Source organism: Polypterus senegalus, chromosome 17 (genome assembly GCF_016835505.1).
Source record: "Polypterus senegalus isolate Bchr_013 chromosome 17, ASM1683550v1, whole genome shotgun sequence".
Classification (NCBI taxonomy): Eukaryota; Metazoa; Chordata; class Cladistia; order Polypteriformes; family Polypteridae; genus Polypterus; species Polypterus senegalus.
The window spans coordinates 100,180,475-100,205,373 of record NC_053170.1 but is presented as its reverse complement, the minus strand read 5'-3'; the positions used below and the strand labels follow the sequence as shown (position 1 = coordinate 100,205,373).

The window sequence follows — 24,899 nt, the reverse complement described above, 5'->3', positions numbered from 1 at the left end:
CCAGGATGCTGCCTTTTCTGTATTTATGATTTTTTTCTTCTCCTACTGAATGGCTTCTCCTTTGCGTCTCTGAAATATGAGGAGCTGGTATGCGAGATGTCGCTGCCTGCCAATACCAAAGCTTTTTGTCAGTTCCTGCTTCGCGTCTCCACGCTTCCTGGCCTTAACCCCACTGTATCCGCAACGTTTGTGTAGTGGGCTACCGAAAATGAAAAGACGCCCGTCTGCACGGGGCCAACTGGGTGCCCCTTGCCGCCTCGGCACACATGTGCCACCTCGTGGCAGAGAGACTGCCATTGGCATCAGGGGAAGGTCAAGGCTGGGACCTACAGGAGTCTGGGGCTGCCAATATCATCATAATAGAAATAAGTAAGAATAATAATAATTACAATAGCACATCTCATACTGGGCAGCATGGTTTGCACAGGGGTAGCGCTGCTGGGTTCATGGCCCGGGTCCTGTCTGCGTGGAGTTGGCATGTTCTCCCCGTGTCGGTGTGACTTTCCTCCCACAGTCCAAAGACATGCTGATTAGGTGACGGTTGTGTGTTTGCACGTGCGCGTGTGTGTGTTCAGGTGTGTGTGTGTGTGTGTCTGCCCTGTGGTGGTGTTCCTGCCATGTGCCTCATGCCAGCTGGGATAGGCTCCACCCCCCCAAGGCAGCCCTGGACTGGACTAAACCGGTTAGTAAGTAACAGAAGAGGACGATTGATAGGCGGATTACAGCAAAGCAAATTAGCTCATAAAATAAAAGTATTGGACTTCTCCTTAGACTGCGATTGGAGAGGTTTAATTACAATCAATAAGAATATAAATTGAAAAGATGTAGCTTCTGACATTTTTTGTATTAATAATAGTTCTATTTATTCTGAATATTTCATACACTGAATGCAACTCGGAGTGTTTACACGAGTTACTTCATATGAATAAATAAATAAATGGACGCCTGAGGTGTCATTTTTGAGGTTTCTTTCCGCTCCGTCTATGTGAAGTCGCTCTGTCGCTGTAATGAATTTCTAGTCGTCTTCTCCGATTGCGTTGGCAGAACTCGCCCGCCTGTCAACTTCCTCCAGGCCTCTGCCACTTGGAAGGCGAGAAACTCTAAAGCCCTTTGACGGCGTCCCGCCTACAGGCAGGGCTTAACCAATCAGGGGAGGCTCAGCCTGATCTTCATCTTGATTGACAAGTGAGACGACCATCAAGACAAGCGGCATTTGGAAATATAAATAAATCAAATTCAATTGAGCCTTTAAAAATAAGACTGGCCACAGATAAATGTAAGATATCTACACCAAAATATAAAAGAAGACGTCACTTTTATCTAATGTTGTCTTGTTTTCACTCAAAGTGCAGTCGGCACAACATACGTTTCATTATTGTAAGGAGTTAAAGGTCGAGGTTTGAATTCTGCATTATGAATTTGTTTCTTGATGAGTGCAGGGGTTCGCACTGCGCCCTCACACATCCACCATCTTGGGTTCAGTGCCCGGTGCCCATATCTGTGTGGGGTCTGCATGTCCTCCATTTGCCTTTGTGGCTCTTAAACTGATGCCCGTCCACTGCAGGGCCACTCTGAACTGCAAACAAATGGTTGGGATGTGGGAGGACGGCTAGAGTGCCCACCAAGACACTTGAACCCGAGACTCTGAACGTGCCAAGGCAGGTAACTGGCAGCTCCAGTTGGCTCTGTATGAGTGGGGGTACATCTGGACTGGCATACCATACCAGTTACTGTTTCCTGCCTTGTGCCCAGTGCTGCCAAGATGAGCTCCTGTCCCCTCTCAACCTCGAACTGGACTGAGCAGGTTTAACAATGTTGCGTCTTAACAATTGTGTTTTATTCCATTTGGTGATATTTAAAAATCTGCACTGCACTCTGAGCCTGTGTGTGCGCCATCTGAAGGTAAAACTGAATTGAGCCGAGTATCAAATTCTATGGGGAGAGCAGTCCCGCCAGGCTGGTTTTATATAGCGCCTTTCCCTGTGCGCCCATTAGAGTACATTAAGGTGAGTTGGCGCTCAGTTCAGCTCATTCAGGTGGTCACTCGCCTCTGCACCCTGTGGAAGCTCTGAGCCTGCAGATTTCTTTCTGGAGATCAAACAAGCGACCGGTGTGAGGGATGAGTGGCGTCCGATACGGTGCCATGCATGTAAGAGCACAGCCAATCGCCACCCTTCCATATAGCACCTTTCACGAGGAGCACTTTGAAGGAGCGTCTTACCGAATAATTCCTACCACAACCTGAGTGCTTTACATGATTGATCACATTGCACTGTAGTACAGAGAGCGACCAGCAGGGTGCGGCAGTGCCAACATGCCCGAGTGCCCAGCTGACACTTCACATGTCATCCTCTAATGGACGGATGGGCTCAGAAGTCCTTTCAGCCGTCTTTGTGTTTCGTGTTCAGGCTGAATGGCTCCATTTGTCATGTCGGCCTCAGGGAGTCACTTTACCTGCTAGCCCAGAGCGATTCAAGTGACGGCTTCCCTGTGACGATGACGATGCGGGCCAAGCCGACCGGTGCATGCCACCACATGTACCCCGTTGCCCTCGGGCGACTATAGGAGGAAGTGGGTCGAGTTTCACCTGCAGAGATGCGGTGCAGAATTCCCAGTGCTGGGTCTGATGCTCAAAGTGTACCAACGTGAATGGGAAAGGGCACAAGTGAGAGCTGGCATGGGGCAGGCGTCTAGCGTCTGGATAAGTGCTTCACACACCTCTATGGAGTGTGGCAGAATGCAGAAGGAAACTAATGCCAAGCTGAACTTGTGCCCACATGGCCTGTAAAGTGTCTGCAGAGAGAGGACTGTCCCCTACTGGCACATGGTGGAACTGCATGTCAATGCGACTTCCATTTGCATTTGTCTGCTTTTATCCAAAGTGACTTCCAAAAGAGGACCTTCCTTCAGGGTAAAGGAGAGAACTGGAGCCTGGGAGTCGGCTGCAGAAAATGACCACAAGCCACAGCTATGGGAATTCGACGATAAAATGGAGCTGGTGAAGCGCTGTGGTCAGACAAAAATGTGCTATTTGTGGAAGAGCAACACAGAAATGAGAAGAAATGCCAGCAGTGGGCAGGGTGCTGATGGGGGTCTCTAGAGCCACAGCCTCCCTCAGCAACTGTCCCAAGGTGCCAAAAATGGACCATTAAGAATAAACAAAGAGAAATTGGTCACGCTGGGACAGGGACGCCAGTCTGTCACCACAAAACAAGCATGTTGTGATATCCCCCAAAAGGGAAGGCCAAAACCACTAAAAACCCAAAGAAAACCAACTTGTGAGTACATGTGGACAGAAAAGAGAAGAGGAAGGGGGTGGGGTTGGGCATCGGGTTCAGGCCCACCCACAAGGGGTCTTCAGTCAAAACCAAAGGGCCAGTGTCACCAGTCTGGGCTCCTGGCCGCCCAATTGCATTTTTTTTTCATGTTGACATTTTTATCTTTCCTTTCGTGACATCGCTGTGGTCCCATGTCCTACGAGGTTTTTGGTTGGAGTCGCCCCCATTTTAGTACAAAAACGGCCCCCGTTTATTTTTCGTTACTCTTTTATTTATCTCTATGCGTTTCCAGGCTCTATCAAGGAGCGACGTGACCAGGGGTCCCGTGAGGGTCTTACTCCGGCCTTGCTGAACAGATGTTGTGTGACGCTTAGATAGCTGCGGTTTTCTTTCCTGGTGGCAACGCCGTTGCTCGTGTCTTTGTCAGAGGTCAGGGGGTCACAGAGTATAAAGGTCATTTCCTGGGGGTCACCTGATTTTCCGACTTTGTGGATATCTCATAAAGTTTTTGTATTTTGGGTTTTGGACGACGAGCTTGGATCACGTGTTGTGTTTTGTCGGCTGGCTCTCTTGTCTTTTCGGTTACCACCATTGCTTTGTTTTGACTCCCGTTTGTCTGCTGGCCGTCCTCGCAAGAGCAGTTCACGTGGTGGCCTCCCTGTGACAATGACGCTGCGGGCCAAGCCGACCGGTGCATGTCGCCACACGTAGTCTGCCGCCTTCGGGCGACTATAGGAGGAAGTGGGTCGAGTTTCACCTATGGAGATGAGGAGCGGAGTTCACAGAGCTGGGTCTGGGGCTCAACATGTGCCAACGTGAATGGGAAAAGGGCACAAGTGGGAGCTGGCATGAGGCAGATGTGCAGCGTGTGGATGAGTGCGTCACACGCCTCTGTGGAGTGTGGTAGAATGCAGAAGGAAACCCTAAAGCCCCTCTGAGTATGGCGTGGGTTCAACTTGTGTCCACCTGGCCTGTAAAGTGTCTGCAGATGGAGGACTGGCACCTTTACGTTAGGGCATCATAACCTGAAGCAAACAAATCCACACCATAAATAGCAAGAAACCTGACAATCCAAATGATTCTTACCTAGGTGGTCCTAAATTTGCAACACTTCATGACTGCTGATGAGACCCGACCCCCCAATGTTGTGTCGTCACCAAACTTAATGATGGCGTTAGAGCAGTCGGGAGTCCGCAGAGAGAGCAGAAGTGGGCTGAGCACACAGCCCTGGGGGGCACCAGTGCTCAGGGTGGGGGTACTGGAGGTGGCGTTTCTGATGCAGACTGTCCGAGGGTCTCTCTGTCTGGCAGTCCAGGGTCCAGGTGCAAGTGTTGTCCCCAGCATCCCTTTGAGCTCCTGAGGGGTGACGGCAATGACAAGCACTCCAGCACACTGTAAGTGTCTCTCTTGTCCCGATGAGGAGGAGATGGTGCGGCGTCTTCACTGGAGCCATCCGGGTGATCGGCAAACTGGCATTGGTGTTCTTGTCGCACTCGTTTTACTCCACTTCTGTTTTGGGCACAATGAGAAGCCTCAAGTGGATCTACGAATTCAAAGTGTGACTTTGTCTCCTGCCTCTTCTGGTCCCCCTCCTTATTTCATGGGGTCGGGTTACGTAATAAAGAGTCCAAAATGGACAACAGGGTCCCCCTAGGATCCCATCATGACGAGAACCGGGTGGCCATTCAGAAGTGTGTGTAGACTGACGTGTTTTATCTTTTCCCACTTTAGGACTTCATCGTGTACCCAATGACGGGGTTGATGCACATTTTTGGGCATTGCCGCGAGCCAACGTCGGGAGAGGACGAGGAACATCTAAAGGTGGACTCCATGCTACACGATCCCAGTATCCTGCCCCAGCACTGCTGTGTCCAGCGCTTGGCATCTGAAGTCTGCTGTGAAGGCAAACGTGGGGGCAAGCAGGCCTTGAACCTTGTGAAGCCCCTCCACGGCGGCCGTGTCACGCACAATGGAGTCCCTTTGAAAGAGGAGACTGAGCTTCTGCCCGGGGACCTCCTAGGCCTGGGCGATTATTACCTTTTCATGTTCAAGGACCCTACGGTGTCACGGACCAAGCAGAGACCCGTGTGGCTGAAGGCTGCCTGCTCTAACCTCGACAAAGCCGTCATCTGCAAAATGTGTGGCGCGGCCTTCAGGGACGAGCCGGCTTGGAAGAGGAGAGCGGCTCACCGGAAATCGGCACAGCGACTGCAGGATTGTGAGGGGAAGGACCTCCTGTTTGTCTACGATTCTACCCGGGAGGAAGATGTCCTCAAGGAGATAATCAACATGAGTGACCCTAACGGTGACGCGCCCAAGCTCACCCCGGCCTACCTGCTCTGCCTCTGCATGCAGCACTCGGCCACCTCCTTTGAAATCTGCAACTTCCGGAGGCTTCTGCTGCGGATTGCCAGCCACGTCCAGACTGTCATGTGGGTGAGTGTCTTTGAGTGCCTGCAGGGTGGGGTTGGGGGGGAAAACCTATGGGCAGCTTTAACTGGACACACTGGTGGCAGGAAGTGACAAAAATGTTAGATGAGTAACTTGGGCCACTTCAGGAACCTCGTCTGTGCTGGGGAGGCCTTCTGCAGAAGGGGCTTCTTGTTATGCACGGGGGGAGAGGAAAACCCACAGGGCCGATGATGGGTGGTCAGCAATCCAGGCATAGACGGTCAGCCAAGCAAGATATTGGGCGTTGTACAAGTAGAGACCCAGCGTGCGAGTCGAAAGAGGAATTAATACCAAGGAGAATAAGTGTCTGGCATGACTTGGGGGCAGTGGGTGTGCTACAGACGGGTGGTCTTGATGGGCGCTTCGCCTTCTCAGCACACTCAATCGAGTTGCATTGGCATCTCATTTCTCAGAGCACCCCTGTCTTCTGGTTCTCTTGTCTTGGCTTTGCCTTCATGTCCCCCCGTTTGATATTTTCATGAGTTCAGTTCCACCTTTCATTGTTTTGTGTCCATTCATGATCACGAGGTGTTCACTGACCCTTTAAGAGCGCCATCCCTGTCACATTTTCATTGGTTTGACGTCACCGTTCATTAGTCCTCCTCCTCTGTCTTCATTAATCCTTGACATCGGCGATGTCCTTCTCCACATTTACAGTTTCTTCTTTGGTTGCTTGTCTACTTGGCTTGAGTAGGTTTGTCTCCGCTTCTCTGTCTCCACCCTTTGACTTTCAAATGAATTCCCTCCTAACATCACTTATGTTTCTCTTGGAATGCCTTTATATCCCCTTTGTCTGTGCCGATTTCTGTCCCAAAGCACATTAGTTCCAAAATCGCTTCCAAAAGTGCCCAGTAGAGGGGGAAATCGCATCAAAAACCCTGGTTCGGCACATAAAGGACCTCCTAGAATCGTGGGGAACTACACATGGAACACATTGAACATACCAGCCTAGATACATAAATAAAAAAAAAAATTAAAATAAAATAAAGAATGAAATCGAACAATTTGTTTCCATGAAAATACCAAAACCGAGTCTTTGCCCAACATTTTGCCCCAAGCTAAACTGTGGACTAGAATCCCAAATGGCCGTTTACCCAAAGTGTAAGTAGGCTTTGGCCTACACAGGCATAAACCGAGCCTAAAACAATCCTTAATAATCTGAATAAACTCCCTCCAGCGACCACATGATAAATGAGTGCAGACTGAAATGCCACCTGAAGCAAACAAATGCAATCCACAGACCAAATTCAAAAACTGAGCAAAGAATCAGAAGATCAACTGTGGAGACACCTCCACTGCACCATTCAATGTCGATCTGGTGGGCCAAACCTTCTGCCTTAGATAAATATGAGGAGGTTGGACCCCCAGCTGGACGTCATGGATTCTCCGGTCCACACTTGTCTTTAGTATTTACCTCATCTGTTCCTGTCTCACTTTCCTTGGCTCACCTCTCGCAATACTTCTGTTTCTTCATCTCCACATGTTATCCCAGCTGCTGTCTTGTGTTGGTGAGCCCACCTTGTTCACACTCTCCACTCTTCTCCATTATCCACCTATGTCTTGGTCCTTCTCCTCACCTTATTTGTTCTGCTCCTATTATGTTTCCTGTGTTGGCCCATTCTTGTTGATGTTTGTATCCATTTGACTTCAGTATTCACCTCTCGCTTATCCTCTTCTTTGCGTTGGCCCTCTTGACGCTAGTGTTGCTTCGTTTCCACACATTATTTGCTCAACTCCCATAGCTTCCTCACTATTCCCTTTTCTTTTCTCACTAATCACGAGTTTGTTCTTCTCTTATACAGTATCCTCCCCATTATTCTCATGTGCCTTGGTTCATCTCCACATCTAATTTATTCTGCTCCTATAATTCCCAGGTCTCTCTGTTGGCCCATTCTCGTTAACGTTTGTATTGGTTTGACTCCAGTGTTCACCAGGTCCACTCCTGTGCCATCTTTGCTTGCTCTTGTGTTGCACCTTCTCCACTCCTGTGGCCTCCTCACTGTTTCCTGGCCTTCACAAGTCCATCTCTCGTTCATATTTTCCACCGATCACGAGTCCACTCCTGTGTCATCTTTGTTGGCTCAGCCCTCCTTATATTTGTGTTGCTTCATCTCCATGCCTCTCCTTCTCCACTCCTGTGGCCTCCTCATTGCTCCTTTGTTTTCATGAGCCCATCTCGTTCATATTTTCCACCGATCACAAGTTTTCCTCTTTTATCTTCTCTGTTACTCTCATGTGCCTTGGTTCATCTCCACATCTGATTTATTCTGCTCCTATAATGTTTCCTGTGTCATCCGATTCTCGTTGGCGTTTGTATTGGTTTGACTCCAGTGTTCACAAGGTCCACTCCTATGCCATCTTTGCTTGCTCTTGTGTTGCACCTTCTCCACTCCTGTGGCCTCCTCACTGTTTCCTGGCCTTCTCAAGTCCATCTCTCATTCATATTTTCCACCGATCACGAGTTATTCCTCTTGTATCTTCTCAGTTACTCTCATGTGCCCTGGTTCATCTCCACATCTGATTTATTCTGCTCCAATAATTCCCAGGTCTCTCTGTCGGCCCATTCTCGTTGACGTTTGTATTGGTTTGACTCCAGTGTTCACCAGGTCCACTCCTGTGCCATCTTTGCTTGCTCTTGTGTTGCACCTTCTCCACTCCCGTGGCCTCCTCACTGCTCCCTGGCCTTCACAAGCTCATTTCGTTCCCACGTTTGCCCCGCTCACTCGTTCTTCCTCGTTTCTATCCTCCCCGTGCCATTTCTTCTGCTCCTCTTCCTTGCTCCTTTGTCTTTGTGACCCCGAGTTTCCCTTCATTTCTGCCGCTCCTTCCTGGCTCCTTAGGCTCCTCCGTTTGCAGTCCCGTTTCCGTTTGGCCCGCCTTTGTTTAACGTTTATTTCCGTTGGCTCTGCTCCGCTCCCCACCTTTTTGTCATCGGGTCTGTGGACTCGTCCCCGTCGCACATTTTTCAGTTGAACTTCTTCTTCCTCTCTTTGCCGTCTTTGCCCACTGACCCGCTCCTCCATAATACGTGATTTCTAAAACATGTCAGTCTGAAGACACGATTGTGGACGTGATCCTCCCTGACGTCTCCACTTTGGTTGTCATCAGCGTGTTGTGATCTTTAATGTTTTCCCAGCTGCAGCTCCTCTCTGTAGCATTTCAATAGTTTTATTATTATTATTATTATTTTGTTTTTCTCTCAGTTTATTTATAATTTCCTTTTTTTTCCCCTTTTCCTCTTAACACAGGAGAAGACAAAGGAGCTGGCGGGACTGCATCCAGAAATGTGAGAACAATGTTTGTAAGAAGTGTTATCTTGCATGTGCCCCTCTGCTCCAGGCCTCCATTTCTCATGAGCCGCCTTGGCTCGATTGCTCCGCCGATTCCACAGCAGAGACGCTGGTGTGTCGGGTTATCTGCGCGGTCGGCCGCCCTCAAGGTCACACATGCTGAGTAAAAATGACAAGCCGGGAGCCGACTGTGAGAGGGAGATTGTGGAGGACAGCCCCCCGGCCCCCTCTGGTCTGCTCGCTTGTGTGATTCATCGTCTTATTTTTATATAAAACTCTTCACTGAATGAGACCACCACACGTAGGACCCTGCAATTGGTATAAAAGTTCATGAAGCCGATCCCAGCAACAGTGGGCACAAGGCAGGAAATGGCCCTGGACAGAGGGCGCCAGTCCATTGTAGTGCCCACACTCACCGAGGGTCAATTAGGAGTTGCCACCCACCTGCTTGAGTCCCTAATTCATTGGCCCTTGTCTTGCTGGCACTTGGGTGGCATTCCCACATTGCAAAATTACAAGCATTATGTTAAATAGCCATTCTAATTCACACATCTAGTGCCAGGCAGCACTGTGGCGCAGTGGTAGCGCTGCTGCCTCGCAGTTAGGAGACCCTTAAGGGTTCGTTTCCCGGGTCCTCCCTGTGTGGAGTTTGCATGTTCTCCCCGTGTCTGCGTGGGTTTCCTCCTACAGTCCAAAGACATGCAGGTTTGGTGGATTGGCGATTCTAAATTGGCCCTAGTGTGTGCTTGGTGTGTGGGTGTGTTTGTGTGTGTCCTGCGGTGGGTTGGCACCCTGCCCGGGATTGGTTCCTGCCTTGTGCCCTGTGTTGGCTGGGATTGGCTCCAGCAGACCCCTGTGACCCTGTGTTCGGATTCAGCGGGTTGGAGAATGGATGGATGGACATCTGGTGCCCCATCCAGAGTTGGTTGCCACCTTATGCCCGATAAGCTCCAGCTACTGCAACCCAAGCTGGGGAATGTTTATATATAAATATTTGGCAATGAAAGAGAAGTATGCCGTGTAAGAATAACTGTGTGTGACCTGCTGTGGGTTGGCACCCTGCCCGGGATTGGTTCCTGCCTTGTGCCCTGTGTTGGCTGGGATTGGCTCCAGCAGACCCCCGTGACCCTGTGTTTGGATTCAGCGGGTTGGAAAATGGATGGATGGATGGATAAAAGGTTCAACGCCCAGAATGCCAGTGCCTTTTGCACAGCAGCATGTGCCCACACAGCCACCCTGTCGCATAATACCCACCCCTTCTACTCCCATGTTGGAGCATTTTTTTAATGTTAGGATGCCAAGTAGAGATGTGTGACACAAGTGATTGTGAAGGACTGCCTCCATCGGTGCCTCCAGCTGGCATGGGTGACTGAGACCCCCTGGCAGACCAAGTGCAGTCTACCAGGCCTTCATTTGCGCTTTTCTACTGGGTTAACACCCATAAAAGGCACAGCTCGTTTTCTCTTTAACTCCATTTTGTTTTTGTTTTTTTTTTGATAGCAAAGCCCTGGCTGATCCTGATGACCTGAATCTTCTGACCATCCAGGAGCTCATCCCCGGCCTGCAGCCCCTGGTCTTCTGGATGTCCAACTCAATTGAGCTGCTGCATTTTATCCAGCAGGAAGTTCCCAGGCTGCTCCTCTGGGACATGGACGAAGAGGAGGAGGAGGAAGATGAGGATGATGATGAGAGAGAAGGTATGGAGTTTATATAGTGTGACGGAAAAGATGGACACGTGAAGCAAAGTTTCACAGAGGCTAACCCCGTTTAGGAGCTCCTCATGGGGTACGGTTGGTGAAAATTGCAAATAAGCAACATTGAAGCAGTCGTGGCGAGACATTCATTCTGTTGTATGGAGTGTGGCCTGTAGGGGCGTCACTGAGCCCAAACCCCAGACACAACCACACACAGACAGTCCCGGGTTCAATAACCCAGCAGTACCTCTTTACAGGCCTCAGTCTGCACACCTCTACACACAAGACTTGCTTTGCTTTCTTCTCCACTTCTGCCATTCACGTGTCGCCCTTCTCCTCTCCCGAGTAGGACTGCCTGAGCAAAGCAATGGGCTCCCTTTTAAACCTGACCTGGGGAAGAGGTTTAAAGAAATTAATTTAAAATAATAAAATGCATTACTACAAATGTTTGGAATGACAAATGCAATGCACTTTAGTGCTACAAATGTTTGCCATGCGCCATCTGTTGGAATGGCAAAGGTAATGCATTTTATTACTACAAATAATTGTAATGTGCCATCTGTTGGAATGAGAGAGGCATAGCAACCAGACAGACACTGAGACACTTGTCTTGTATTACCATAAACAGGCAGATTTCTGTCTGTCCAGCAGTTCCTCCCTGTTGGACGTGGTTAACATTTGCAGTGCAGTGTGTCCACCCGGTGGCTACGTCTCCCTGTTATATGCCATTCTAACCGAAATAAGGGGTTACGTGGCATTTTAGAAGCTGGGTTTCTGTGATAAACCGGGTTACTAAAGTGCATGTAAGCCCATTAAATGACACTGGGGTGAGTGAACAAGAGGCAGGTGAAGACCTCCAGAAATTGGGGGACCAATCCGTAAAGGGGGGGGGGGTCTCACTAAATATTGAGTTAGTGCCCAGAATTACTCTATGAAGCAGCTACTTTGATTTGAGAAGCTCCAAATTCATCATCCTGTTGGGGGTCTGCGGTCAGGGGGCACTTTCCCACCGCAGGACCTTTTTTCAGGAACGGGGGACTTTTTTTAAACTCAAGAACTTTTGTAGCATTCCAGCCTCAGGGAGTCGGGCCATTTGTTGTTCCTGGTACTTTTTTTTAGCCCCTACTAGAGGGTTTGTACGATTCATTCATTCAACCAGACACTATCATGGGTGAGGCTCGGGTGGCGCACTGGCGCCATTTTACAAATGTGTTAGTAGTTTGGACTTTGGTGAGTCATTGGTGCAGATGGAGTGGCACACTTCATAGCTGCATTCCTGGTGTGCCATGCTGTGCACCACATGGTAACAATAATCTCCCCAGTAAGGTTCGGGGGGAGTGCCCATGAACTCCTTGGCACCGCATCACTCTTCTTTGCACGTCACACATTTTGTGTGATCACACATACAGGTCACGGTTCCTGTTGTGCAATGGGGACACAACACACAAAAGTGGCCCCGGTCCTCCATCGGGCAGGAACTGATTCGCTCCTTGATGGATGAAGATTTACAAAACCCGGTACTCGTCACCCTCTCATCTTTGACAGGTGAAAGTGACACTTTTCATTTCATGGTGTGTGTGTTGTCACTGAAGTGAAGAAAGTCGGTGACAAGCCAGGATATCAAATAACACAAGAAACACGGGGGGAGTCGCAGAGACCACCGCTGGTCAAATCATGCAAATGAGGTCAACGGGTCTGTCAGTTCACTCAAGTGGATCTAATGCTAAAAATGAGGTCCGGCAAAGTCCACCAGTAAGTCCAATCCTGTAAACCGGAGGTTAAATCGGCCCCACCAGTGGTCCAGTCAGGCCACCAAACCAGTCAATCCGGGCCTCCAGTTACACCCCAGCAGCTCCACTGCCTGTTCAGTAAGCAAAAGAAGAAAAGTCCGTCAGCCCGCCTGCCAGGCCCCCCCATCCATCCATCCATCCATCCTTAACCTGAACGGCACAAACCAGTTGTGGGTTAACGAGAGAGCAGCCAGATGTGAGACGGACAGTCGAATTAAGAGCCGCTCTGCCTTTTCTCTCCTGCAGATGCTTTGGGCTCGCAGCTGTCCAGCACGCGGTCAGCGAGTGAAGAAGCCATGACCGTTCTTAAAGAGGTCATCATGTTTACCTTCCAGCAGTCCGTCTACTACCTCACCAAGGTAAGCCCCTTCTGCTTTCGCCTATTCTGGGGTCTGAGGAGATGTAAAGGAGGTCATAAACAGTCACCCCTCCATATCCGTGGATTCAGCCAACCTTCGGTTCCAGAAAGTTCCAGAAGAGCAAAACTAGGATTTGCCGCCCGCCGAGCCCTACGTCGAATCCATGTGAATGAAGTGATGTGCTGGTCACCTGGTGGGAGACGCGGTTGAGGAGGGTAGACGTGCCGGACCACCGCTCTCGCCCCTCGTGGCTCAGTTATGATCCTCCCAGAGTTTCGCCTTCTTACTTTCACTTCCAAGTTTGGTCGTCTTCTTGGTGCTTACGTGTATTTTACGTCATTTTGTAGCTTTTGGATTTTGTATTGTTTTGTTTAAAGGCTCTGTCGTATCTTTTGTAAAAAAAGACAAAACTGAAACAAAAAGTAGAGCTGGGGTACCCGGTGGGTAACCCACCCCGTTTCATGTCTCTTGGCTTATAAGTTGGAAAAAGAAAAGTTTGCGGAGTTCTTCCCAGTGCAAGCAGAGTAAGGAGACGCGACTCCGCCGAAGATGCGGTCTTGACTGGCGACCTCCTGCTGTTAACGGCGATATTTAAATTCATGCCTCCGCAGAACCGAAAGAGGCGGGCGATGTGACCCCCCAAACGGGTTAGCCGCGGTGTCGCATTCCAACTCTTCCCCGTTGACAGGCCCGGGCTCTCGTGCTTGGCATTGTGTGTCGCGTGTATCCTGAACGCTTCTTGGGCGTTGCTTGTGTATTGTGTGGGTGGAACCCTAAGAGGCGGGCCCAACTGTGATGTCACTGCTGAAGGCCCGCCCTCCGCCTAATTATTCTGCTCCATCAGAGAGCCACTTGGTGTTGTGCAAGTGAGGCTCTTTACTGCAAGTCCCGTTTCTGCTTTCTGGTTATTTTTTGCTTTTGCTTTTGGATTCTCATCTCGGATTACGGACTGGGATGGTTTGCTTTTGGTTATTACGCTGTGAGAGGGTGAACCAGGAGATAAATGGGAGTCGTAACCAGAAAGACGAGAGAACTTACTGACAAGGAACAACCTAAAACGTAATCCTATCACGTAGTGTAGAAGCGTAAAATCCGCCAAGGATTCTCACCTTGAAAGAAGGACAGGCAAGCAATGAACAATTAGGTGGTCTCAACCCAATTGAGCCAAACTAACAAGCCAAGAGCTGCAGTTTCTATAATCGCGTCGGCCTCACTTGGATCCGCTGCTCGCCACTCCAGCTGGCCCCTTCCAGGCCTTCTCAGAAACCTCCAGTATTCCTCGCACCTTGTCCCTCATTATCGGTCCTCGCTTCCTTTATTTGTTCCTAGCTGGCCCTCAACCGGCAGGTGGTCTCCCCCTTCTCTGACCTCGGGTGGTCTGCATTCACCATTCTCCCCCTTCTCCGTCCTTTTGGGTTATCAGATATTGGTGGTTTTTCTCTGAGCATCTGGCATGTGCCTTTATTAAACTAGTTACTAAAGTTCACACTAAGTGTAATGCTTATTAAAGATCATAGATCTGTTTGTGCTGATGTAGTCAAAAATCCAAAGCAAAAAAACAGATCAGAATTACAACAGCGTTAGATTTTTGGTTTTGTGAAATATCCACAAACTTGGGACAATTAAGTGACCCCAGGAAATGGGCTTTATACTCTGTGACCCCCCCAACGTCACTTTATAAGTGACCTCTGACGAAGCCACTAGCAACCGCACAGCAACCAGTAAACAAACCCGTGCAAAATTGCAACTCCTGTGCTGAACAAAATGGCCTGCGCTTGTCTGCTTTGGGTGGCGTATTTAAGCAAACCCTTTCGGGTTCTTTTGTGTTTCCTGCTTTGTCAGGGGCGGCACGGTGGCGCAGTGAGTAGCGCTGTTGCCTCGCAGTACGGAGACCTGAGTTGGCTTCCCGGGTCCTCCCTGCGTGGAGTTGGCATGTCCTCCCTGTGTCTGCGTGGCTTTCCTCCCGCAGTCCAAAGACATGCAGGTCAGGTGCATAGGCGATTCTAAATTGTCCCTGGCGTGTGTGTGGCGCCCTGCCCGGGGTTTGTTCCTGCCTTGCGTCCTGTGTTGGCTGGGATTGGCTCCAACAGACCCCCGTGACGCTGTGTTAGGATATAGCGGGTTGGAAAATGACCGACTGACTGGCACATTTGTGAGGGTGGCACAGTGGCACAGTGGTAGCACTGCTGCCTCTCAGTAAGGAGACCTGAGTTGGCTTCCCAGGTCCTCCCTCCATGGAGTTTGCATGTTCTCCCTGAGTCTGCGTGGGTTTCCTCCCACAGTCCAAAGACATGCCAATTTGGTGCATTGGTGATCCTAAATTGTCCCTAGTGTGTGCTTGGTATGTGGGTGTGTGTGCCCTGTGGTGGGCTGGCACCCTGCCCAGGGTGTGTTTCCTGCCATGCACCCTGTGTTAGCTGGGATTGGCTCGAGCAGACGCCCGTGACCCTGTGTTAGGATATAGCGTGCTGGACGATGACTGACTGACTGACTGACTGCTTTGCCAGTTTTTGCTCTTCGTTCTTTTTTTTTTTTATTTTTTTAATTTAATAAATTATTGATATTAAAGAGCCTCATTCCATTTTTGTCTGAAAGGCCAGGGGTTTACGGTCCTCCTCTCCCTTGAAGATTTTCATGTTTTTTTTTTGTTTTTTTTTGTGCTTTAAAAACCTGAGCTCCATTTTGAGCCTCTGCAGGCCAGAAAGTCCGTCATTTGAGGTTTGGGCCAGAATGCCAGTAAGTTTCTTCACCGGGACACGTTGACTCTAAATGTGAAAGTGGCAGTCTCTGCAGGGTGGGCACAGGCCATAGGGTTGTGTGACCATCCAAGTGATAAATCTGTAAAATAAGGGTTTAGCTCATAGTGGCATTTACTTGCCCCCTACACATCCTAGTAACGTCATTGGTGAACAGTGACATTCAGTGGACTTGGGGATGGCACATTTTTATGCCACACATGTTCCACATTTAGTTCCTGGGTACAAACTCGGTGGTGATGGCTGACAAAACCAGGAATACTGAAGCCAGTCGAACTGAGTGGATGTCTGTAAGCCAGCGTTGAAGATCCTCGCCAGCCATGCTGTTTCATGGTGAGGCTCAGCACTTCAGGCCAAGCGAGCGGCCTTTGTGTCGGATTACATGGGCATTACGAGACGAGGGGCTGCCCAGCACCACCCAAACCAGCCAGGCAGGCAGGCAGGCAGGCAGGATCGAGGTCCGCTTCCTTTGTGTGAATGAAGAGGGGCTCAGCCTGCACACAACAGGGACATTGTGGGACCAGGCCTCGCGCTGAAAGGCCGGGGTGGCGGCAGCGTGACGGCGCCCGCTGCACGGCAGACAGTAGCGGCCTGTTCCCATATGACTGAAGAAAGGCACGTTTATTCTCACGCCTGCCGTACTTTATTTAGGCACCTAATTATTTTTTCACAAATCAGCATCGGGATTCCCTAAAGCACTTTGAGATGTTGCTGCCATGTGAACGGAGCTGGCAGACGCAGCCGCTAATGTCCAGGCAGGAGTTTTGGAACGTTCAGCTAAAATACCAAGTAGGGCCAAGAAGTGAAAGTCAGAGCAGTGCCAAGGAGGTTTGCTCCCTGCGTTGTAAATGGACGTCACCCAAACCCTACATGGACTCCGAGTAGGCCACGGCTTCACCCCAAGAAAGGATTTGTTTACAGACGTTACAAAGGTGGTGGTCCTCAAGAGTAATGGCCACCTGACCTGATCTCCCACACGTCTTGTGGCCAGTGATCCACAGCCCTCACTCACCCATCTTCTCTAAGGTCAGTGGGCACTGCTGGTGCGGGCAGCCAACCTCTGGAGAAGGTGGTGGGTGCAGTTAGGGGTTTCTCTGTACACGCTGAAAGGTGGCCCCCGTTTCCTTTTGTTCCATTAGTTGTCATAATATCAAGGCGTCTCCCTGCTGCCTCGCCCATTTGGCAGTGCCCTCCAGAGGACACAGTGGGCATGCCTGGAGTTGAGCTGGAGACTTAGAGGATTTAGTGGACCCCGGCCTCTGGAGCAGAGATGGAGACTTGCTGAGGACAAATACTTTACGTCATAGGAGAAGAGCAGACACGTGAAATCGGTGGCCAGCAGCATTGTGGGGACCTTCAACTGTGAGTGTGATGTTAATTTGGAGAAATGAGGAGGTGTGAAGGCAAGAGCGTTAATTAAATGATGTCACACAAACATATGTAAGACGGATCAATGGCGTGATATTTGACAAAACAGTAAGAAATAAAAGAAGCGACACGGAGCCCCAGAGCTCTCTGATGGCTCAAAAGTGAACTCCGACTTCCGCTGGACACGTCAGTTAAATGCCGGTGGGGCCGGCAGGGTGGGGTTTTGTGGCGTCCACAAGTCACCTCGGTGGTCTTCCATTCTAGGAAAACAGAAGGAACAGAACTTACTGGCGGCGTCGCACTCAAATCCTTCCCCGTAATAACACAACAGAAGCCTGTAATGCGCCCCTTTATGCTCGCGCGTTTGGGCCCAGTGACCCAAATCTTCTCAAAGTTAAATAGGCCTGATATACGGGACACGGACAACATTATGGCACAAGTGGTCAGTCGTTCATGTGAGATGATTGGTCAGAGCCACTCAAGGCTAGCAGAGGCCAGCAGGGGGCAGCACTGTCTTTGGTCACCGTCCCCTGTCCTGCGTATGTGTAAGGCCAGCGGCTTCAGTAAAAGGGAAGTCAATCCATGGGGGGGGGGCCGCTGGAAGAAGACGGACAGTGGGCTAAGGAGAGATAATACGGGGGTTGGCTAAAGGATGGCTCAGCCTTCTGTCCAAACAATACAAGGAGGATTCCAGAAAGGACAGTGTGTGACCGAGGGAAGGGAGAGCAGGAAGTGACACATGGGACAGGAAAGAACGCTTTGTGTTGCACTCGAGCAAAGTAGAGCCAATCAGGAAGCAGCTGTAGTGAGAGAAGGCTGAGCAGCGGCCAGCTGGCTTCCTCGGGAGGAAAGGGAGGGAAGTGGAGCCGTAATCGGGGGAGCAGCGCGTCCACCTCCTAGCTGAGCCCCCCACCACCACACTTATGGACCACCTAATAAGACTGCGCAGGCGTGTTCATGGCTGAGTCGCTGGAAGTGCGTGTGTTTCACGTGTTTGAGTGTGCACAGCTGCTGTCTCATGTATGTGGCTTGACACCCGTGCCGCTAGTGGGGTACACGAGTGTGTGCACGTCTGTCCCGGGACTGTGGGGAAAGTGGCTTCAGGTTCAGATGTCATAGGCTAACGCTAATAGTGGCATCATTTAGATGTTCGACAGCTCTCTGATAGCCAGGGTGGCAACCTCACTTCAAGAGAAGCCCCCAAATTGGCAAGCTGTTTAAGAGGGTAGCCCCAGTTATGGGACGCCTTCTGGACCTGCTGGTGACAGTAATGGAGGAGAGACTGAGGACAAAACTGATGGCCATTATGAACGAGTGCACGTTTGCTGGTCCTCTCCAGAGTGACCCAAGTGAACCAACTGACCTGCCAGTGGAAAGGTGGGGGGATGGGAGTAGTGACACCTGTGGTTTGTTACGTAGCCTTTGATTAACTGCATCAGCCCTCGGGGGGCAGGGGGGGGGATGGCAAATGGCCTCCCTGCTCTATCGGCTTTACTGAAGCCCATCGTGTCTGCCGAGCCCTGATGGAGCAACACGGACATCACGCAACCACTGAGGTCATTTGTTAGCCTTGAATTACAGCCGAGGGCACGTGGGGGGCAAACACGGGCGTGTGGAGTGTTTCCATGTGTGGCTTTGGAAAAGAGCGCGAGATTCATCAGGGAATAGCGAATAACGGAAAACGTAAAAAACACGCGCACGGACCAGAAGGGCCACTCAAGAGTTGGATTTGGAACTATTAGGGCATTAGATTGGTGATACTGATCACTTGATTGATCAGTCTGTGTATTTTATTATAATATAGTGCCTTCTCTATCTATCTGGGATATCGTGGCCTTCATTTTATCTATTATATAATCTATCTATCTATCTATCTATCTATCTATCTATCTATCTATCTATCTATCTATTATATAGCGACTTTCACTCTATCTATTATATAGCGACTTTCCCTCTACCTATCTATCTATCTATTATATAGCGCCTTTCACATCTGTCTGTCTGTCTGTCTGTCTGTCGTGCCTTTTATCAATCTGTGAAGTTCTGAAAGGTGGCAGCCACATTGCCAAACCCAAGAGGCATTACCCGCCCTGTCACAAAGCCCCTGGGAGTGGCACATCTGTATGCCCCTCTGTCTGTCTGTCTATCAGACTAACTAACTAATGACAAGTCGGCAGGCATGTTGTGTTTACAGGGGGTCCGCTGCAGTGGGACTCACGTGAGGCTCGCGCACACCAAACGCGCTGTGGATCGGACGGCGTAGCACCAGCTGCACAATGCCATCTTTATAAGCGCTCCTGAGGGCTGTGAGGACAACCAAACATGTGCAGGGCACTCCGAGGGATCACCCCGGTCTGGAAACACAGAGTCCGATAGAAGGCTGTGCGTCGCCGCGGGTTGATGAATGAGCTATAATTCTGTCGGCGGCTCTTCAGCTTCAAGTGAGACCGTGTAATTCTCTCAGGAGGCCCAGCGTATTTTCTTTCGTTTCTGTTTTGAGCAAATTACCCTTAAATGCTGAGGTCGCTGGGGTTTGGCAGCTGCTTTGTTTTTTACAGAAAGGACGCTCCACCCACTAATTATCTGCACTGCTGACCTTCTATAAAAAGATTCCTGTCCGTCTCTTCAGCCGCATCCAAATCGCCGATTGGTACCCATAATCCACTCCCCCCCACCCCTCAGAGGAGCAGGGCTGAAGGTGCCCATCACTCTGGGTGGCAGCTCAAATGTGCCACTCGGCAGACGCTGAACCTGCCGGCCATCGGTGTCACGGGACTCAAGTGACAGATAGGAGTTGGCAGTGAGAAGCGGCTCGGCTCTCCTTGCCGGAGTCATTTTGGTAAGCGAGTGTTCAAGTGCGCCATCTGAAGTGGGCAAGCTGGGCGGGAGGCGTAGTTTTAAGTTTTGGAGGTGGTTTACATTTATATGACAGAGTGGGGGAATACAATGGCGAGTGGCACGGCCTCTCATGGCTGGAGTTTTCATGGCCTCCCCACGTCCTTGTGGGGTCTTCTTTGGGAACTCCCAAAATTACGAGGACAGTGCTGACCGCAGACTCTAAACTGGCATGAGTGTGCCCAGTTATGGGGGGGCACTTCATCTGGGGTTCGTTTCAGCCCCGTCCACAGTGCTCCCCGGGTGGATGGAGCAGGACTGCTAAATGTCTGGATGACTTTATGGTGCATTGCCCTGAAAGAGCGTTTAAACCTTTTCACATTTTGTGTGACCTCCAGTTCCAAGCGCACAATTTAGGGGACGTCGTGCTAAATGTGGGAACCTTGCAGTAATTTGTGTAAATTGTGAGATTGCAGACGTTTGCCCGTCTCCTTTGCTTAGTCACCTGATGTTGTTAACCGAGCAGCACACAAATGAGCCATAAAATGCCAGGACCCTCACTAGTCTGCCCAGAAGAAGCCCACCAAAGGCAGTCTGACCTGCCAACTCTACAAGCAGGCTTCAGTTCTGTCCAGGCCTCCAAAAAATGGGGAGCAGGCTTATAAACTTGGAAATAACTTGGCAATGTCCCAAAAATCTAACAAAATGCCTTTCAGGGGAAAGGAAACCATAAAACTTGAGAGTCAAGTCAAGAAAGAGTCTTTATAAAATACTAGCAACATCCCAGTGGAGAAGAACTGCTTTTACATTTTTATTAAGAAGAAAAGTAAACCTTTTTAAACTGAGGGACAATAAACCAATAATTATCTGTTAAGGATCTCTTTGTATACCACGTTGTCAGTTCGGCCCTCCGGTTGTAACCTGACCAAGCTGTGCGCTGAGCTCACTCTTGAGCTTGTAACGTACAGTTGGCCAGGAGAAAAGCAATCCTGCCTGAGATCAGTGGCATCGTTTTGTAGGGTCCGTCCCTGAGACTTATTAACTGTCATCGCGCAGCAGAGCCGTACTGGAAATTGGAGGCGTTTGAATTGAAATGGGAGATCAGAGGGTGTATCAGGGATGCGAGGAATACAAACTCTCTCCCCTGAGCCACCGGCAGTAAAAATAGTTGCCTCAATGAGGTTCTTCTGCAGACACGTGAGCTGAAGTCTCGCGCCGTTACAAAGTCTCGGTGGCCGTAAGTTTCTCAGTAACATTATTGGGGTCCCAACCTTCAAAATTAGATTCTGCTCAGGAGTGCCTGGAGGATTCGGAGTGTGGAGAAACTCTAGCGACCGCGTGTCTGTTAACTTGTGGATTTTTTTGGGGTGTTTTTTGCGGCAGCGTCACGAAGTTGTTTCCGCAAAACCGCGTCAGCTCGGAGCGAAATGAAGCGAATGAAATGAGGTGAATGGGAGGGGAGATGATGACGTGACTCCCCCACCCGCCTTCACTCTCCATCCCTCCACAAACACAGTCTCTCGGATTGTGATGTCCACGGCTTTATTTAATGTTAGCTCAGACCCGGCACTTAAAAGTTTCTCTCGCACTTTTGCTGAGTTTGTGCCAAACACTAGCCTATCCTTGATGATCTCGGCTCTCTTTTATATAAATCAGTAAAGGGGAGAGGACTAAACACTAAGGACAAAGAACGGTAAGACCGCGTCAGGTGCGGAGCTCAGCTCGGAGTGAAATGAGGTGAATGGGAGGGGAGATGATGACGTGACTCCCCCACCCGCCTTCACTCTCCATCCCTCCACAAACACAGTCTCTCGGCATGACAGACGCCAGCGGCAGCGTGTCTATGAACTTCATTTAAAGTTAAGCGTCACACCCTGCTTTCCTATTCGTTTGCATAAGCACAGTCCTTCACCAGCAATTTTAACTCCGTTACAAAGTGATCAAAAGTCTCGCTCATACCCTGCGTCTTCTCATTAAATTTGTATCTCGCGAATATCGTATTCGTCGTAGGCATGACAAACGCCAGCGTGTCTATGAACTTAATTTACATCACACACTGCATGTGCGGGTTTACCTTTCCCAGTCCTGCAAACTTTAGTGAAGTGCTTCAATTGACCACATTTTGTACACTGTCTTCCTTTAGCTGGACGTTGACTTTTTCCACCGTGTGCTTTGTTTCCACAGTAGCTGCACTTATGAATATGGTTGTATGCGTCACTCGCTTCATATTCTTTTGCTGCCTTCTCAATTGTGTAATGCGTTTTTTGTTCAGCGCTCTTGTTGTCAGCTTACTGCGTTCACAGTCAGTTCACGTGAGCCGCTCAGAGTACATGCATCGAAGGTTCCCAGCTGTGCTTGTGCTATCTCGTGCAATCTCGCGATGTCCACGGCTTTATTTAATGTTAGCTAAGACTCGGCACTTAAAAGTTTCTCTCGCACTTTCGCTGAGTTTGTGCCAAACACTAGTCTATCCCTGACCATCTCATCTTCGTCTGCATAATCACAGTCCTTCACCCGCGAATATTTAGCGGCAGCGTGTTTCTATTGGATTGCTACCGACGGACGGCCTTATATGGGCAGGCACTCAATTATGTGGGAGGCGTGACGATGAGGGACGTAACTCCGCCTCACACGGCGACCGATCTGCAGGCTATGGACATATATATGTACCTAAGCAGGCTCCAGTTATAACCGTTACGCATACAATTTCCAAATGAAACCTGCTTAACTTTTGTAAGTAAGCTGTAAGGAATGAGTCTGTCAAATGTCAGCCTTCTACCTACACGGGAAGTTGGAGAATTAGTGACGTTGGAAAGTTCAATATGGCGGCCGACAGTGGTGTCTTACCACCGAAATAAGTATATACATCAGTTTTGGTTAGCACAGGGAAGCCACCTACCAAATTTCGTGAAGATGGGGTCAGCCTTCTACCTACACGGGAAGTTGGAGAATTAGTGATGAGTGAGTGAGTGAGTGAGGACTTTGCCTTTTATTAGTATAGATAAATGTATTAATATAAAGAAAAGAAGAACAAAAATGGCCAGAAAAAGACGGAAATAAGGCAAAAGGATTTGACTGAAAAGCAATCCGAGGTGAAAAAGACCAAATCCACGAGACAAGAAAATCCCAGGAAAAAAAATCCAGGGTGGTCCAGATCTAATTATTCAATTTTCATTACGCTATAACTTATTAAGTTTATTACTCCGAGCCTGTATCCAACTGAATGGAGGACAAGTGGGACATTACATGGAAAATCAGTGAATTAATTCAATGTAAGTCCATTTTCGTTTATTACAAGATATTTTGAACAGTTCTTTTGTCTTGTATTGATTTCCTGCATTGCATTAAAAGTTGCATAATTAGATGTGGACCACCCTGTACAAAAGCAAAATCATGGAAGTGAGAAAATTCCAAACTTGCGCTGCAGATGTCAGCGAGCCACTGAAGGAGCAGCTCTTGGCGTCAGAAGATCAAGGCTGGGCGGTCACTTCAGGGGTGACATCAGGGTGGCCCCGCCTCTCGGGGCTCCACCCACAAAACACAAGGCGCACAAGACATAAATACAAAAAAATAAACACACAGAACAATGGGAACACAATTACAATAAACGTCTAGAAAATAACAATTCAAGTTAAACCAAAAAGAACCTGAAAAATCACCCAGAATGCTTCATGTCTGGCAGTCTAAGCCTCGATCGAAAAGGACCCTAAAGAAGCTGAGGTGCTTTTACGCTCTCCGTTTTTTTATATAGCGCCTTGGCGATGTGAGAATGACCAGTTGGTGGTCACGTTAAAGGCAACGACAACAAGACCAGAATGAAACCAAAAGTAAAAATAAGCGACAGAACTGAATTCCACTCTATGGAGAAATGAGAAGAAAACTCCTAAAATGAAGAGCGTTATAATAAAAAAAAACACAAAATCATAGCAGAGACACGTGCAGCTTTTAATTTGCCATTTTCTGAGCCCTGACTGGTTGCGCGATTACTGAGGACGCTATAAACGTTACGTCGCGTGACGTCTGATTTGAGGTCGCGCCGCGGGTTGTTCAAGCAAACAGCACTGCACCGCCATAACGCCTGTCGTTGACTCTCCAAGGGGGAAGGAATGATTGTGACCAGTGATTCTCCCGGGGGGACACCCCCCTCGGGGATGATTCGGGGTCTTTTCAAGAAACCTCTGACTTAGGACAATGGTGTGCAGCCCTAGACTGACCCTCGCCTTGTGTGCCCGCAGACCCTGTACATGGCTCTCCCGGGACTCTTGGACAGCAACCCCTTCTCGGAATCGGGACAACTGCGCATTCCGGAAGGGGTCAACAAGATTCTGCTCATCCTGAAGGAGACCCTGCAGCTGCTCAACACGTACCAGGTCCACACAGAGATCGCCTCCCAGCTCTTCGCCTACCTGTTCTTCTTCACCAACGCCTCGCTCTTCAACGCTTTGATGGAACGAGGTAAGAAGTGGCGGGCGGACGGTGGGCGGCTGCTCTCTTTAGCGAGGAAGGAGAAACGTTCAGGTAGCTTAGTGAGGAAGGAGAAACGTTCAGGTAGCTACTTAATGCAGCAGTGGTGGGCTTTGTTGCTTTCTTTATGAAGTTCCTTGGCCTCTTTGTTGGACTCGGCTTTTCTTTATGAGATTTGGGTTCAAATTCCAGGCTGGATGCTGCAATGGATAAAACTTGTGACCACCATTTTATTTCCAAATTGAGTTTTTTTAGTTTTTGGACTTACTTGGTCTTTCCTGATGTTATAACGTAGTGGTGATGGCCAAATATGTCTTACACAATGGAAGAAGCTCGTTTGTACACCGTATTTTACATACCTTAGGAACTTCACTGACCAATGAGGAAAGGCCGCCTACCAATGCAAACATCGGATTACGATCACATGATCTAAATGGCAGGTGTTGTTGATCCATGAAGATTATGTACGTGAAATCAAGAGATCGTTAATTTCTAGGGGCAACATCATTTTCTCAATTTGCTGAAAACTTGAAAGATGTGACATCCTGGGTTTTTCCATAGTTGTTCTTCCCAGGTCCTTCTTGGTGTAATTCGAGTTATATTTGTAGGACCTC

The 24,899-nt window shown here is 49.3% G+C and overlaps 1 protein-coding gene across 1 annotated transcript in view; it reads left to right on the top strand.

The window, feature by feature from the left end:
- The window catches only part of si:ch73-281f12.4 (RA_Radil_like and Myo5p-like_CBD_Rasip1 domain-containing protein), a 67,606-nt gene that overhangs the window by 18,262 nt on the left and 24,445 nt on the right, over window positions 1-24,899 (top strand). Inside the window, exons 5-9 of the mRNA XM_039740527.1 lie at window positions 5,010-5,714; window positions 8,978-9,015; window positions 10,520-10,716; window positions 12,750-12,862; window positions 24,057-24,276. Coding sequence (XP_039596461.1) covers window positions 5,010-5,714; window positions 8,978-9,015; window positions 10,520-10,716; window positions 12,750-12,862; window positions 24,057-24,276 — 1,273 coding nt within the window. The remainder of the gene's footprint in view (window positions 1-5,009; window positions 5,715-8,977; window positions 9,016-10,519; window positions 10,717-12,749; window positions 12,863-24,056; window positions 24,277-24,899) is intronic.